Below are 15413 nucleotides of genomic sequence, written 5' to 3'. Positions count from 1 at the left end.
CCCATGACAGCCTCTTGCCTCTCACCCCCCCCCCCCCCCACACACACCGCCTGGAGGGCATGCATGTTGCGCTGTGGTCTAAATAAACCACTGAGCCTTTTGGGCTTGCCAATCATAAGGTCAGCAGTTCAAATCAGCACGATGGGGTGAGCTCTCGTTGCTCTGTGGGCTTCCCTGGTAGGTCACCGAGAGACTAAGTGGACTGATGGCCTGATCCAGCGGGCTCTTCTTATGAAGATTCACAGTTCAAGGTTGTTTGCATAAAATGTATAATTGACACGGTAGACACTGTCCCCATCTCTACAACCGTGAAGGCCAGACTCACGGCAGAGGGCCTTCTCGGTGGTGGCGCCCTCCCATCAGATGTCAAGGAAATAAACAACTATTTGACTTTTAGAAGACATCTGAAGGCAGCCCACCTGTAACTGGAATGATGGTTTATTGTGCTTTTAATTCTGTTGGAAGCCACCTGGAGTGGCTGGGGAAACCCAGCCAGATGGGCGGGGTATAAAATTATTATTATTATTATTATTATTATTATTATTATTATTATTATTATTATTATTATTATTCTTGTTTTTAAGGAAGACACTCTGATTCTCAGAACGATGGATGGGTTTAGAGGAAGAAGTTGTGAGCTGAGCCCCAAACCTTGTGATTCCATGGGGGACCATGTTATCCAAGTTGCTTTCAATTCAAACCAAGTTTGTAGTCCGTATTGTGATATCGGTTTCATAGTTTTTGACCTGGTGATATATTGTGAATTGCGGCCCATGTGTGCTATGCAAAAAAAATCACAATGTGGGGGGAACCGCGAAGCCAGCCAATGCCTTTGCATAGCTCCATCCTTATTTCGCGATGTATGTTGCGATGTTTAGCTGGTGATATATTGCGATATGTTTAGTTGGTGATATATTGCGAAGGAGAGATCCTGAAGTTGAGGCTCCAGTACTTTGGCCACCTCAGGAGAAGACTCCCTGGAAAAGACCCTGATGTTGGGAAAGATGGAGGGCACAAGGAGAAGGAGACGACAGAGGATGAGATGGTTGGACAGTGTTCTCGAAGTGAGTGGCATGAGTTTGGCCAAACTGCAGGAGGCAGTGAAGGATAGGCGTGCCTGGCGTGCTCTGGTCCATGGGGTCACAAAGAGTCGGACACGACTGAACGACTGAACAACAACAACAAATATTGTGATGATGATGATGATAATAATAATAATAATAATAATAATAATAATAATAATAATAATAATAAATTTTACTTATACCCTGCCCTTCCCGATTTAAAATCCGGGCTCAGGACAGCTAACAACAAATATAAAACATTGATTAAAAACGACTTTAAAAACAGTTTAAAAACAGCCTAAAGTACAACATAAATGTAGCATTGCCAGGGCTAACAGGCCAAGTTAGTCCTGCTAGGGCCAGCAAGGAGACCAGGGAAGAATTTAAATGTGAGGTCCCAGAAGGGTTTCTTCATAGAAAAAGGGAAGGGACAAAAGGAATGAAGGATTGGGCTAAATTGAAGGCCAGGTGGAATAGCTCTGTCTTACAGGCCCTGCGGTAGGAGATCTAGTCTCGTGGGACAGAGCATTCCACCAGGTCGGAGCCACCACTGAAAAGGCCCTGGCCTTGGGGGGGGGGGGGATAATCTGGCTTCTTTAGGGCCTGGGACCCTTAAGCTATTTTTATTCATGGACCTTGAATAATAGGTCCAGTGTGGTGTAGTGGTTAAGAGCGGTGGACTCATAATCTGGTGAACCGGGTTCGTGTCTCTGCTCTTCCACATGCAGCTGCTGGGTGACCTTGGGCTAGTCACACTTCTCTGAAGTCTCTCAGCCCCACTCACCCCACAGAGTGTTTGTTGTGGGGGAGGGAGGGAAAGGAGAATGTGAGCCGCTTGGAGACTCCTTCGGGTAGTGATAAAGCGGGATATCAAATCCAAACTCCTCCTCCTCCACCACCATCTTAGGGTCCTCTGTGGGACATACCAGGAGAGCCGATCCCGTAGGTACGAGGTTCCTAGGCCGCATAGGGCTTTGAAGGTCAAAACCACCACCTTAAACCTGACCCGGTACTCCACCAGAAGCCAGTGCAGCTGGTATAGTACTGGGTGAATATGCTCCCCGTGAGGAGCCTCGCGGCAGCCATTCTGATATATTGCGATGTTGAAAACCAGGTATCGCCCAGCTCTACTCCGTGTGACCCGGCTGGCACCAAGGCACCAAGTAGGGGCGTCGCGGGGGGGGGGCAGGGGGGCGGGTCACCCCTAGTTCTAGGGGAGATGGGGGTGACACTTTGACCGGCCCCTCCCACCCCGCCTTTCCCCCTCCCAGCGTTTTTTTTCGACGGGGGGTGGGCCAGCGAGGAGGAGGTGTCACGCTGGCATGACACCCCCTCCTCGCTGGCCCACCCCCCGCCGAAAAAAAACGCTGGGAGGGGGGAAAGGAAGCAGAGCAGGCGCATCCAAGCGCCTGTTCTGCTTCTCTTTTTCCCCTTTCCGCCGTTTTATTTCGGCGGGGGGGGGGGTGGGCCAGCAAGTCGGGGTGTCACGCTTGTCACCCCCTCCTCGCTGGGCACCCCCCGAAAAAGCCACGGAAAGGGGGTAACTCCCCCTTTCTGCACCCACGTGCGTCGTGACGTTGCGATGACGTCACAACGCACGCGTCGTGCCCCTCCCCCAGGGGGGTGCCTCTGCGCTGCCGCCGCCCCCAGCAGCGCAGAGGCTTGCTACACCACTGGCACCAAGTTCCTCTCACCTCGTAGTGATTGCGGAAGTGGCTGATGCGCACATGCTCATCCATGTAAGTGTGGTCAAAGTTCTCCTGGAGCCAGCGGATGTCGCACCAGTAGAAGTCCCACTCCCCTTCGCTGTCGGGAAAAGGTCAAACAACATCCAGTTGGGCACAAAAGCAGCACATCCAGCTCCCTTTTGCTCCTTCGCTGCACCGCTTTTATGGACCCGTTAATTGGCTGGCTTAAAACGCCATAAACATCCCGGGCCTTTAATTTAAGAGCATATGTTGCTCCCAGGACTGCTTCCATCTGAGCATATCAATTTTCCAGAACTATGAATAAAGAGGCATTTTATGTCAGTGTGTTTATTGCAAACTGTCACAGGAGAGCCTATCAGCCGCTCTTGGAACAAAATCATTTCAGTTAAGACTTAAAAGTGCAACCGGAGCCTTTTTAATATATGTTAAATAAGGACTTGACATGGCTTCCTTGACTGCCAAATGAGGCGGCTATCAGGTAACATGTTGCGTTTTGGATATTCCATTTCATCTCCCAGGAATTACAATGGAAACAAGGAATCCCAGAAAACTTCTCATCTTCCTGCCCAGAAAAAAGCACATCCGAGCAGCTCTGTTAAGAGCCACTCTCCTCATTTTTAACTGGCAGCCACAGCACATTATTGAACGGCCCTCTGAAGATTGTTCTTAAGGGACATCTCACTGACAGTAACAATTTTAGCAAAAGCTTTGCCAATTCTCATCTCGTTTTATAAGAACTATAACTTTGAAGAACTGATGCCTGGGCTTGCTTTCCCTCTCATCTGCTTTCCCTCATGTGTCGTGTATTTTTAGATTGTATGCCTGGGGGCAGGGAACTATCTTACTATGGGTGATTGTTAAGTTGCATGGGGAGCCTTTTCCACTAAAGAGCGGGGTATAAATTTCAAATAAATAACAAAAAAAGTCAATGCAATATGCAGCGTAGGATTAGCATGGAGAGCAGCACTAGAAATCAATGGGAAGGCTTCAAAGTGGTCTGTGGACCCCCAGAGCTGGCTTTTATTGCCTCAAAGACCAACAAGAAATGGTCCCCTGCAGAAACAGAGCACCCACCTTCAACAGGTGTGGTTGGAAAAAAAGTTGACCCACCTGCCCACTGAGAACCTTTACACCCCATCATTCAAACTCCAGACCCCAACAAGGCCAGAATCAGGGTCTCCACATAATTAAGGAAGCAGATCGTGTGTGCAGGAGGGGATAAAATGATGATGATGATGAGCAGAAACTACATCTAGGAAAAGGGTGTTCCTTTGCTGTGCCGACTCTGCAAGTTTTCATAGGACTCAGCTTTACAGCTGCAAATAAAACGTGTTGTATACAAATGTGACACTAGATGGCGATGGTGAACTACGGCAAATTCAATATATTTTTCAAAACGTTTATTATAAAAGCATTTTCACAGCGGGTTTTTTTTTTTTAACGTGTAGATTCCACCATAGTTTCTCTATTTAAAGAAGGAAATGGCCACAGGTTTCTCTTCACCCACCACCCAAACACAGGTGGTTTGGTTTTATATAGTTCTGCGGAAAGGATCATTTGCTGGGGGAGATGAAAGTCCCTCTTTACACGGCTATTCCAGGACTCCATTCTGGAAATGTAAATAGAGCAAGCATACGCAGCGCAAAGACATCCATTTATCTGCGCTCAGAGAGGCATCTCTGCTCTGGCATGGATGATCTCCAGCCTGAATGGATCCCACGCACTTTTCATTTCCGAGGAGTAAACAGGGATCTTGGCACTGGAGAAGAATATGGCTAGCACCTGATGTTTGGGAAAGGCCAGAGAGCGGGAACAGAGAAGTGTGTTTGCATTTATATCCAGGACTTGAGGAGAAACAGGGTGTGTGTGTTTAGTGAGCAAAGGAGATGCAGCTTTGAATGTGGGGCTTTGAGGAAAGATATGGAGAACACAGAAGCTTGAAAAAAGAAGCCCTTGCCTTGCTGGGAATCAGGGTCGGATTTAGGTTTGATGAGGCCCTAAGCCACTGAAGGTAACGGGGCCCTTTATATACTTTGAGCTAAAACCTAAAAATGTTCACTTCATCAAATCTGGCCCTTTTTGGAAAAAAGTTTGGGCACCCCTGCTATATGGTAATTTATGGACCTAATAGGTATCTAAAGCCACTTGCGCATGTTCCCATGCAACCAGTCCATGCAGAATGTAGGCACCCTATATATACCATATTTTTCGCTCCATAGGGCGCACCGGACCATAGGGCGCACCTCATTTTTAGAGGAGGAAACAAGGAAAAAAAAAAATATTTTTCTGGTTTTCCTCCTCTAAAAGCCCTGGGGTTGTTTTTTGAGGATCAGCTAAAAGTTTTGCAGCTTTTTTTGCAAAGGGAAAAGGCCTGGTTTTTTGAGGATCAGCTAAAAGTTTTGCAGCTTTTTTGCAAAGGGAAAAGCCCTGTTTTTTTGAGGATCAGCTAAAAGTTTTGCAGCTTTTTTGCAAAGGGGGAAAAGCAAAGAGGAAAAGCCCCATTTTGATGGGGTTCAACTCACATTTCTGCAGCTTCTAAAGGAAAGGGAGCCTTTTCTACAGTTTCCAGACAGATAATCTAATCAGCCAGTCACATGATGCTGGGGAAACAAACAACCTCCCTCTGCAGCACATTCAACAATGGAGGGCGGGGCTGAAAGGGAGCCGGGACTCTTATCTCTCTCCCGATCTCTTGCTGATCAGCTGCTGAGCGGGGTCCTTTCAACACCCCCTTTTCTCTTTGTAAAATAAAAAGCACTATCTGCTTTTGGCCCCTGGGCAATTCAGCTCCAGGGACCACCATTCGCTCCATAAGACGCACAGATATTTCCCCTTACTTTTTAGGAGGAAAAAAGTGCATCTTATGGAGCAAAAAATAAGGTAGAAAGGAGCAAACCAGTGATATTTTAGGGAGCAGGCTGGCAGGCGGGGACCCATTACTTACATCATAGGAGCCTACACAGCACAATTTTATTTGTTTTTTATCTTATATTTTGGAAATGTACATCCAGGTTTTTCCCCCTTTAATTTTTTTTGGGGGGGCCCAAGAGAGTGGGGCCCTAAGCTATAGCTTATATGTAAATCCGGCACTGTTGGGAATGCAAACCCCTTGCAAACATCCATATAGGATGTTCTCCTGCAGCTGCTTTGATAGACGATACAGAATGAATCTGTCCCAGTGGCTGACCTCTAAGCTCCAGCAGGCAGACAGAGGAAGTAAAATTAACTACGAACTCCAAAATTTGGGATCCCCATCATCCCCATTTCTTCCCTCCACGTACTCAAATCTCTAAATGAGCCAAGAGGTGGTTGCGCTCCCTGCCCTTAGTAACAGTGTGCAGAGAAGACAATGCATGTCTCTGGGACTTAAGCCAGGAGAAGGGGCTGCTGGGAGCGCTGAGAGAATCCCAGTGAACTAGGACTCTTTTGTTTAGTGCTGACTGTGTGCATTGTTCTCTGAGCATGTGCAAATGTCTGAAAACTGTGTGTGTGCAATCTCCTTCCTGAAAGCTATCCCTGGTAATAATTTCAGAATCCCCTTTCTCCCAGCACACAAAAAGAGGAGGAAGCTTCATCTTGGCTGGGGTGAAATCTACACACATATTTAAAAAAACGTTGTGAAAATCCTTTTTAAAAAAAGTTTTGAAAAATATATTGAATTTATCATAGCTCGCCGTCGCCATCTAGTGTAACATTTGAATAATGCACATTACAACACACTTAAAACATTTTATTTGCAGTTTTATAGCTGAGTCCTGGGAGTCCGGGAAGACCTGCTTCCTCCTGTCCTGCAGACCTTTTGCCAACCTGACCTGGGACTGACTCCAGCTACAACAAGCTGAGGCTGCAGAACAGACTACTGGTCTCAAATTTGGCCCTCCAGATGTTTTTGGCCTACAACTCCCATGATCCCTAGCTAGCAGGACCAGTGGTCAGGGATGATGGGAATTGTAGTCTCAAAACATCTGGAGAGCTGAGTTTGAGGAAGCCTAGTATGGGGTGGTGTTGGGGGGCTGTTGTTGCTGGGTGGGGGGGGGGGTTGTATCTTTATTTTAGGCCTTGTGATTTAGGTGGAAATTGCGCAGTTTCACTGTGTAGGGTTGCCAGGTCTGCTTCCAAAAATTAGCGGACAAGAGGGGGGGGGAGGTTAAATTAAATTAAATTATATATTTTCTTACAAACATTTTAACACGTATTAAAATACCATTTCATCACAAAGCTTTTGAATTAAAAAAATGTCCACTATTTTGTGGAAAAAAATAGTGAACATAATGTGAAAAAAGTGGACTGTCCACTCAAATAGTGGACACCTGGCAACCCTATCGCTGTGTGTTTTTTCAAATGTTTTATTTACTGTTTATGACTGCTTTTGTTATGTTGCAGTTAAATTGGGGGCGGTTTTTCTACGTTGTATGCCACCTTGAGCATGGTTCAAACTCTGGAAAGGCAGCATACCAATAAAATTATGTACGCATGTATTTCTTAAGTTCTTGCCAGAGGAGCAGGGGGGAGGCGTGTGCGGCAAAGCCCCCTGATTTGAGGCAGGAACCTCTGTGGAGATGAGAGGTTTGGGAAGCGGGCTTCTTGCACTAGGAAATAAATTCTGTGCTTGTGCTATGGCTTGGATTACGAGAGAAGACACCCCCCCACACACACACCCTCCCACCATAGCTGTCAAGTTACGGATTTGAAAATAAGGGATCAGCAGTCTCACCTATCCCGGGGACAGTCACATGTCAGTGGTGGGCGGGGCCAGAAGCAAAAGTGGGCAGAGCAGCAATGTAAACTCCAAGCGGGCTCCGGCTCGGAGCGGAGCAAAGAGGAGGGCAGCCATGTGCTCCGCGCAATGGAGCCCCATCGTCTTCTTGTCTGGTCCCATCAAAACAGGACAGGAAGCAGCAGCTGCTCAAAGGCAGCCAGGTTCCACCCACCAGCTAAGCCTATTGGCCGGCTGAGGGGCTCGGCGGCAACGGATAGGGGCTGATGCAGGGGGAGGAATACACCCCCCTGTAAGCACGGGAAACGGCTCCCACTTGCTTTGAGGGCTGAGGCTTTTCTCTCCAAGTAGGCGAGGTCTTCCCACCCAGTCCCTGGCCAGCAGGGGAGGAGCTGCTTCCATTGAAAACGGGAAATTTAAGGGAAATAAAAAATAAGGGAGAGCAGCGGGAAACTGCTTGAAATAAGGGAGAATCCCGGGGAAAACGGGATACTTGACAGCACTGCCTCCCACACACCCCGGTTATCATGCCGTTAAGAAAAAAAGGCAAGCCTTACTCTTTCACTTCAACCCATCCTGGTCGCTGTCGAAGGACGTCTAAAATGGTGTTTGTAAGGGCACACTTGAACCGGATGCAAGCTCGGGGTTCTCTGTGTATAAGCAAGACACATGGATCCCGTTAGACGCAGGGCAGGGCACTGCATTGCGAACAAGTCATCTGCCAATCTCTCTCTCTCTCTATCCTAGTGTTAGAGAATCCTTATGTACAGGTAGGTTCTCTATCCGTAGGAGAAAAATAACAGAGGCCAACCAGAGAATATTGAGAAGCAAAGCAGCTGGTAAGCCTGATCTTTATTAAACTGTTGCAACAGGGTCCCCCATTCCCCCCCACGCAGGGAGGAAGGAGACGAACCCAGAACATTGGTATGCAAGCTCAAATACACACTTTTGAAATTGCCTACCCTGTAGCTCAGGGACGCAGGTGGAGCTGTGGGTTAAACCACAGAGCCTAGGGCTTGCCGATCAGAAGGTCGGCGGTTTGAATCCCCGCGACGGGGTGAGCTCCCGTTGCTCGGTCCCTGCTCCTGCCAACCTAGCAGTTCGAAAGCACGTCAGAGTGCAAGTAGATAAATAGGTACCGCTCCGGCGGGAAGGTAAACGGTGTTTCCGTGCGCTGCTCTGGTTTGCCAGAAGCGGCTTAGTCAAACTGGCCACATGACCCGGAAGCTGTCTGCAGACAAACGCCAGCTCCCTTGGCCTATAGAGCGAGATGAGCGCGCAACCCCAGAGTCAGACACGACTGGACCTAATGGTCAGGGGTCCTTTTACCTTTACCTTTACCCTGTAGCTCAAGACCACCACCCCCCCCCAAAAAAATCATACATACATCACAGAAAGAGGTGGTCCCCAGCAGAAATTTGAGTGTGTTGCACACAAAAGCTCATACCCAGAACAAACTTAGTTGGTCTCTAAGGTGCTACTGGAAGGATTTTTTTTATTTTTATTTTCTTTCGATTACAGCAGACCAACATGGCTACCTACCTGTAAATGGAACTATGGAAGGCTTCTCTCCTGTCTTCCAGGATACCTGATAATGCCTTATCTGATTGCCATTTCTGGGTAGCCTGGCCATTCCTTTGTGATGGTAAATACTTGGTTCCTGAATCTCTTATGCATATTGAGTGTTGAAACAAAATAAAAATTAGAAAAATTCCTTCTAGTAGCACCTTAGAGACCAACTAAGTTTGTTCTTGGTATGAGCTTTCGTGTGCATGCACACTTCTTCAGATACCTGGGAGATTGAAGTGTTCTCCTACTGACAGAGAAACCAGTAGGAGAACACTTCAATCTCCCAGGACATTCTATACAAGATCTATACAAGTAGCTGTCTTATTACAAAAGAATTTCAGAAATAGACTGGAAAGAGAAGTTGCTGAATTTTTAGCAATCTCACCCATTGCTTTTTCCTGTAAGACTAATTGCAGTCATTAACAGTCATCAACAGGTTTGCCACACCCATCAGCCAATCACCCATTCCCACCACCCTTCTGAGTAATACCCCTCCCCACTCCCTCACTTTATTTAAGGGTCTGGTGACTTCTGTTTCAGTGTATCTGAAGAAGTGTGCATGCACACGAAAGCTCATACCAAGAACAAACTTAGTTGGTCTCTTAAGGTGCTACTGGAAGGATTTTTTTTTTTTTTTTTGTTTCGACTACAGCAAGTAGATCAATAGGTACCGCTCCAGCGGGAAGGTAAACGGCATTTCCGTGAGCTGCTCTGGTTCGCCAGAAAGCGGCTTATTCATGCTGGCCACATGACCCGGAAGCTGTACACCGGATCCCTCGGCCAGTAAAGCGAGATGAGCGCTGCAACCCCAGAGTCATCCACAACTGGACCTAATGGTCAGGGATCCCTTTACCTTTATGGCAGACCAACACGGCTACCTACCTGTAACTTTTCTACTCCATGTAGCAGAAAAAGGGCTTGTGTGATATGCTTTAGGAGCCAAAGCAGGCACAGAGCCGGGAGACTGGGCACTCCTGGAGGTGGGGCAGTGAATTGCAAAGCCCCCACCCTGACCCCCGCTTTTAAGTCGCCTCTCAGTCTCGAAAGAAGTGCTCCTTGCAGATGAGAAAAAATTGATGAACGCCACAGCCATGGGAACCATAGCTGTCAACTTTTCCCTTTTCTTGCAAGGAATCCTATTCAGAATAAGGGAATTTCCCTTGACAGCTATGATGGGAACAGAGAAGCTCTTTGGACCCGGGCAATATCTGCTAATTATAAAGCATCTCCTTCCATTTGCTTAACCATCCTTTCATTTTGAACATGACAAACTATCCCTGGCAGGAGGGACGTTCAAAACTGTTATCAAAATAATGCGAAACGACTGAGCCTCGTCATATGGGGAATGTTTGGAGGAGTCCCAGCTCAAATTGTATGCCGCCTACCTGGAATGCATTTCTCTGCAGATTCCAGCTGCCTGGGTTTGAGGCCATGAATGGCAAGTAGGCAGCGATAATTGAGAGGCAGCAATAGCCGTACTTGGTTTAAGGCAGATTCCTATGCCCTGATTTTCACTATCTGCCGGCCTTCCACAGCATTTCTGTTGACAGATGTCCATCGTTTTACTGCCAGACTTGTCAGTACGTCCGGTTGGCGTGTGAAAACTGCCTCCAGTTTTTTTTATAGTTTTTTTTTTGTCTCCCTTTTAGGTAACACAACCTGCCAGGATAGGTTTGCGCACACAGTGGCAACTGGTGTGCCTTGGGACTGGTAGGGCAGAAGGCAGGGAGGCCAACAGTAGGTGGCGCCAGAGCCAACGAGAGGAAGAGCCAACTTTCCCATCCTCCTCCCTGTTGACTTCTACAAAGACAAAAACGGAAACTACAGTGGTACCTCTGGTTGCAAACGGGATCCGTTCTGGAGGCCGGTTCTCAACATGAAAAGAGAACAACTTGAAGCGCCGTATCTGTGCATGTGCGCGGCACGATTCAGTGCTTCTGCGCATGTGCAATGCGTGATTTAGCACTTCTGCACATGCCCGTGCACCAAAACCCATAAGTAACCCGTTCCGGTACTTCCGGGTTCGGTGCATTCGTAACCCGTAGCGAACACAACCCGCAGCGAACGCAACCAGAGGTATGGCTGTAAAAAGAGGAAGCTGACAGCTTCCTGGAATTAGCTGTAAGAAAGAAGAAAGCAGGCAGGTAGAGGCTGAGAGCAGCCCAAAGTTGGTGGGGCAGGGCCCCCTTCACCCAAGCGGACCAGCCTCCACTGTGTGTGCAGGAAGATAGAATCATGGAATTGTAGAGTTGAAAGAGACACCAAGGGTCATCCAGTCCAACCCCCTGCAATACAGGAATCCTGCGCACAGCCATCCCTGAGTGGGCTCGAAATTATAAAGCATCTCCTTCCATTTGCTTAACCATCCTTTCATTTTGAACATAACAAACTATCCCTGGTAGCACCTTAGAGACAAACTTAGTTGGTCTCTAAGGTGCTACTGGAAGGAATTTTTTATTTTTTATTTTGTTTTGACTATGGCAGACCAACACAGCTACCTACCTGTAACTGGAACCAACTTTCTGGTTAACAGCCAGATGCACTGACCCACTGTGCCATAGAGACATCCGCAGGCAAGATAGGCAAGTCGTAATTTTGTGGGATTATAACTTTAGCGGAGTTTGTTGCAGACAAGTCTAGCGGTTTACCCCCCGAGAAAGACCTGACAGTGTGGAGAAATGCCTAAAAATCACCCCACCACATGTTTCAGCTTTTCAAAGCGATGGAAAAATCTACACTTTTCTTGCATCAAAAATATTACACCAGTTTCTGATTGGAATACAACCCCCTGCACTCTGCCCATTACAGCAGAGAGTCCATAAAAATACCTCAGACCCCCCATTCACGCAGAAAGAGGAAACGATTTTTAAATGATTTGATCAGATGTGGGAGAGGGGGGGGACAACCAACCACTCACCGTTCTTTCAGTTTTTGGTAACCGTAAGGCCCTTTGTAGTTTACGTTCTGCAACGAGATAAAAAGAAAAGCAAATGAAATTGGAATTGGAATGTGAAATAATGAATATCCTAAAATAAAAAAAACACCCACTCCTCTGTTATGATGAGGTACCATCAAATATAATGTAAGACACCAGAAATAATTTTTTTCTTCAGTTCTATGTGGAACTGGCGACTAAAAATGAGATGCTAGCTCCTAAAAACCTGATGCCCTGACCCAGAAATTTGAAATATTCTGTTTGGCTCTGCCTCTTATGTGGGAATGTTTAGGGATGAAGGAGAGGATATATTGTTTAAGATATCCTATTCCAACTTGTGTTTACAAGTTCAACAATATCAGCAGAGTTAACATTCCCCATTTAAACACACACAGCGGATAGCTTGCTCAGACTCGCTAGAGTTTTAATAATGTCCTGGTATTTCCCCCTTTTAATCCCCCTCAAAATAAGACACTACACAGTCTTCTATAAAAGCATAAGAATAGTTTACTTACAGACATCCTGTTCACAAAAGGATCCCAGAAGGCAGACTTTTGGCTTAGAAAATAGTATGCATATGGATACATGCAATGTATGCAATGACAAACCTAGACAGCATCTTAAAAAGCAAAGACATCACCTTGCCGACAAAGGTCCGTATAGTTAAAGCTATGGTTTTCCCAGTAGTAATGTACGGAAGTGAGAGCTGGACCATAAAGAAGGCTGATCGCCGAAGAATTGATGCTTTTGAATTATGGTGCTGGAGGAGACTCTTGAGAGTCCCATGGACTGCAAGAAGATCAAACCTATCCATTCTCAAAGAAATCAGCCCTGAGTGCTCACTAGAAGGGCAGATCCTGAAGCTGAGGCTCCAGTACTTTGGCCACCTCATGAGAAGAGAAGACTCCTTAGAAAAGACCCTGATGTTGGGAAAGATGGAGGGCACAAGGAGAAGGGGACGACAGAGGATGAGATGGTTGGACAGTGTTATCGAAGCTACTAACATGAGTTTGGCCAAACTGCGGGAGGCAGTGGAAGACAGGAGTGCCTGGCGTGCTCTGGTCCATGGGGTCACGAAGAGTCGGACACGACTGAATGACTGAACAACAACAACAATACATATGGAGACTATCTCCATATGGGAGAAAGCCCCTTTGTCCTCTCTTGGCAGAACATCTTTGCCCTAACTAGGTGCTGCTCTGTTGAGAAGCCGATCCAAAAGAGGAAGATGGAGACTGGTCCCTGTGGTTTTGTGATCACCTGCCCAGGTGAGGCCACGCCCATCTCCACTTACACAGAGGAAGCCCAGCCCAGCCCAGGAGAAACAGCAAGTTCTGACTGGCTGGCCTAGAGTTCCCCTTCTATGTCCACTCTAGCAATGTTGTGCTTGACTGCTCCTGTGCTTTACATCCCACATCTTATATAACTCAGTCTATAAAAGAAAGTATACTAGAGATACAATATTTTACACTTTCTCTCTCCTTCCAAAAGAAGCCAAGGGTCTGGCAAGCCCAGCTGCAAATTCTTGCCAAACAACTGAAGAACTGTGCATGCACACGAAAGCTCATACCAATAACAAACTTAGTTGGTCTCTAAGGTGCTACTGGAAGGAATATTTTTTTGTTGTTTCAACTCACAGCTGGCTCACGGGTGGCACTGTGGTCTAAACCACTTAGCCTTGGGCTTGCCAATCGGAAGGTCGGCGGTTTGAATCCCCGCGACGGGGTGAGCTCCTGTTGTTCAGTCCCAGCTCCTGCCCACCTAGCAGTTCGAAAGCACGTCAAAAGTGCAAGTAGATAAATAGGTACCGCTCCGGCAGGAAGATAAATGGCGTTTCTGTGGGCTGCTCTGGTTCACCAGAAGTGGCTTAGTCATGCTGACCACATGACCTGGAAGCTGTCTGCGGACAAACGCCGGCTCCCTCGGCTTATAGAGCGAGATGAGCGCTGCAACCCCAGAGTCATCCGTGACTGGACTTAACAATCAGGGGTACCTTTACCTTTAAGGTGCTACTGGAAGGATTTTTTTTTTATTTTGTTTCAACTCACAGCTTGTTTTTGCTTTTCTCTCTGTCTTTCCCTTGTGGAAGATAAAATGGTGTGGGGGGGTGGGGTGGGGACATGGAGTGAAGGGATAAATTGTAAATTACGACGTACATATTGCCATCTTCATATGGGTGGCCTCAAAAAAAGCAGTTAATAACTTTAATTGGTTAATTTACCAATTAGCCAGAAGTCAGTTAATTGGCCGAAAATATCTATAATATGTTGCCAGCATGGTGCTCTGGTCCATGGGGTCACGAAGAGTCAGACATGACTGAACGACTGAACAACAACAAATGGTTTGGTCTATTTATGCCAATAAAATGACGCCATTATGATACCTCCAGAATCAGAGGCACCACGCCTTCTTTGAGTACCAGTCACTGTGGCACAAAAGTGGGCGAGGCCCTGCCTTGTGGGATTCCCATAAGGTACTGGGTTGGCCACTGTCCGGGTATGGGATACTGGAGAAGACATGCCAAGGAGAAATAAGAAAAAGAGGAAAGTCCCGCCATCTCTACATTCTGCCCTTGGCACACACGTAATTTTACCAGGTCCTTGTTTTGCCCTTAAGAACTGGGATATTCCGCTCCAACAGAGCTGAACAAGACACAGTCATTTTAATAGTGGGAACCTCAACCATTGTATGCCATGAACATCAACGGGAGTCTTCTTGCAGGACCACTTTTGCCCAATAAGCACCCAATGCTCGCCCCCAGTGCTAGCATGGGTTGCTAATGGTCTGAGCATTCAACGTCTTGTCTGGGAAGAAGGAACCAGGGAGCTGCTCCCAGTGATTGCAAGGCCTCTGGATTGCAAGGTAGCAAGCCGGCTCCCAGGTATGCCTTGAATGATTCCATCAAGGGTGTCTCCAGAAAATTTCACACAAGCGAACTAATGTCAGTGTACTGAATGAAGCAAAGATCACCAGTGTTGAAGCAACAATTCTTCAACATCAGCTTCGTTAGACTGTTCATGTTGTTTGGATGCCTGATTATCGTCTTCCAAAGCAACTACTCTATTCCGAACGTAAAAATGGAAAACGTAATGCCGGTGGTCAACAAAAGAGGTTTAAAGACTCTCTCAAGGCAAAGAAGGCTGATCGCCGAAGAATTGATGCTTTTGAATTATGGTGCTGGAGGAGACTCTTGAGAGTCCCATGGACTGCAAAAAGATCAAACTTATCCATCCTTAAAGAAATCAGCCCTGAGTGCTCACTGGAAGGGCAGATCCTGAAGTTGAGGCTCCAATACTTTGGCCACCTCAAGAGAAGAGAAGACTCCCTGGAAAAGACCCTGATGTTGGGAAAGATGGAGGGCACAAGGAGAAGGGGATGACAGAGGACGAGGTGGTTGGACAGTGTTCTCGAAGCGACTG

At 47.0% G+C, this 15413-nt stretch overlaps 1 protein-coding gene across 2 annotated transcripts in view; it reads right to left on the bottom strand.

Annotated features, from left to right (window-relative positions):
* Nucleotides 1-15413, bottom strand: part of TTLL9 (tubulin tyrosine ligase like 9) — a 42997-nt gene that overhangs the window by 24675 nt on the left and 2909 nt on the right. For both annotated transcript variants that reach the window (XM_033153858.1, XM_033153859.1), the window contains exons 2-4: nucleotides 11977-12023; nucleotides 8048-8140; nucleotides 2759-2870 (exon numbers count right to left, since the gene is read on the bottom strand). In XM_033153858.1, the coding sequence (XP_033009749.1) occupies nucleotides 2759-2870; nucleotides 8048-8140; nucleotides 11977-12023 (252 nt within the window). The remainder of the gene's footprint in view (nucleotides 1-2758; nucleotides 2871-8047; nucleotides 8141-11976; nucleotides 12024-15413) is intronic.

This window comes from Lacerta agilis, chromosome 6 (genome assembly GCF_009819535.1).
Source record: "Lacerta agilis isolate rLacAgi1 chromosome 6, rLacAgi1.pri, whole genome shotgun sequence".
NCBI classification, from domain to species: Eukaryota; Metazoa; Chordata; class Lepidosauria; order Squamata; family Lacertidae; genus Lacerta; species Lacerta agilis.
Note: the sequence above shows the minus strand (reverse complement) of the source record. Positions and strands in the feature narration are given on the sequence as shown.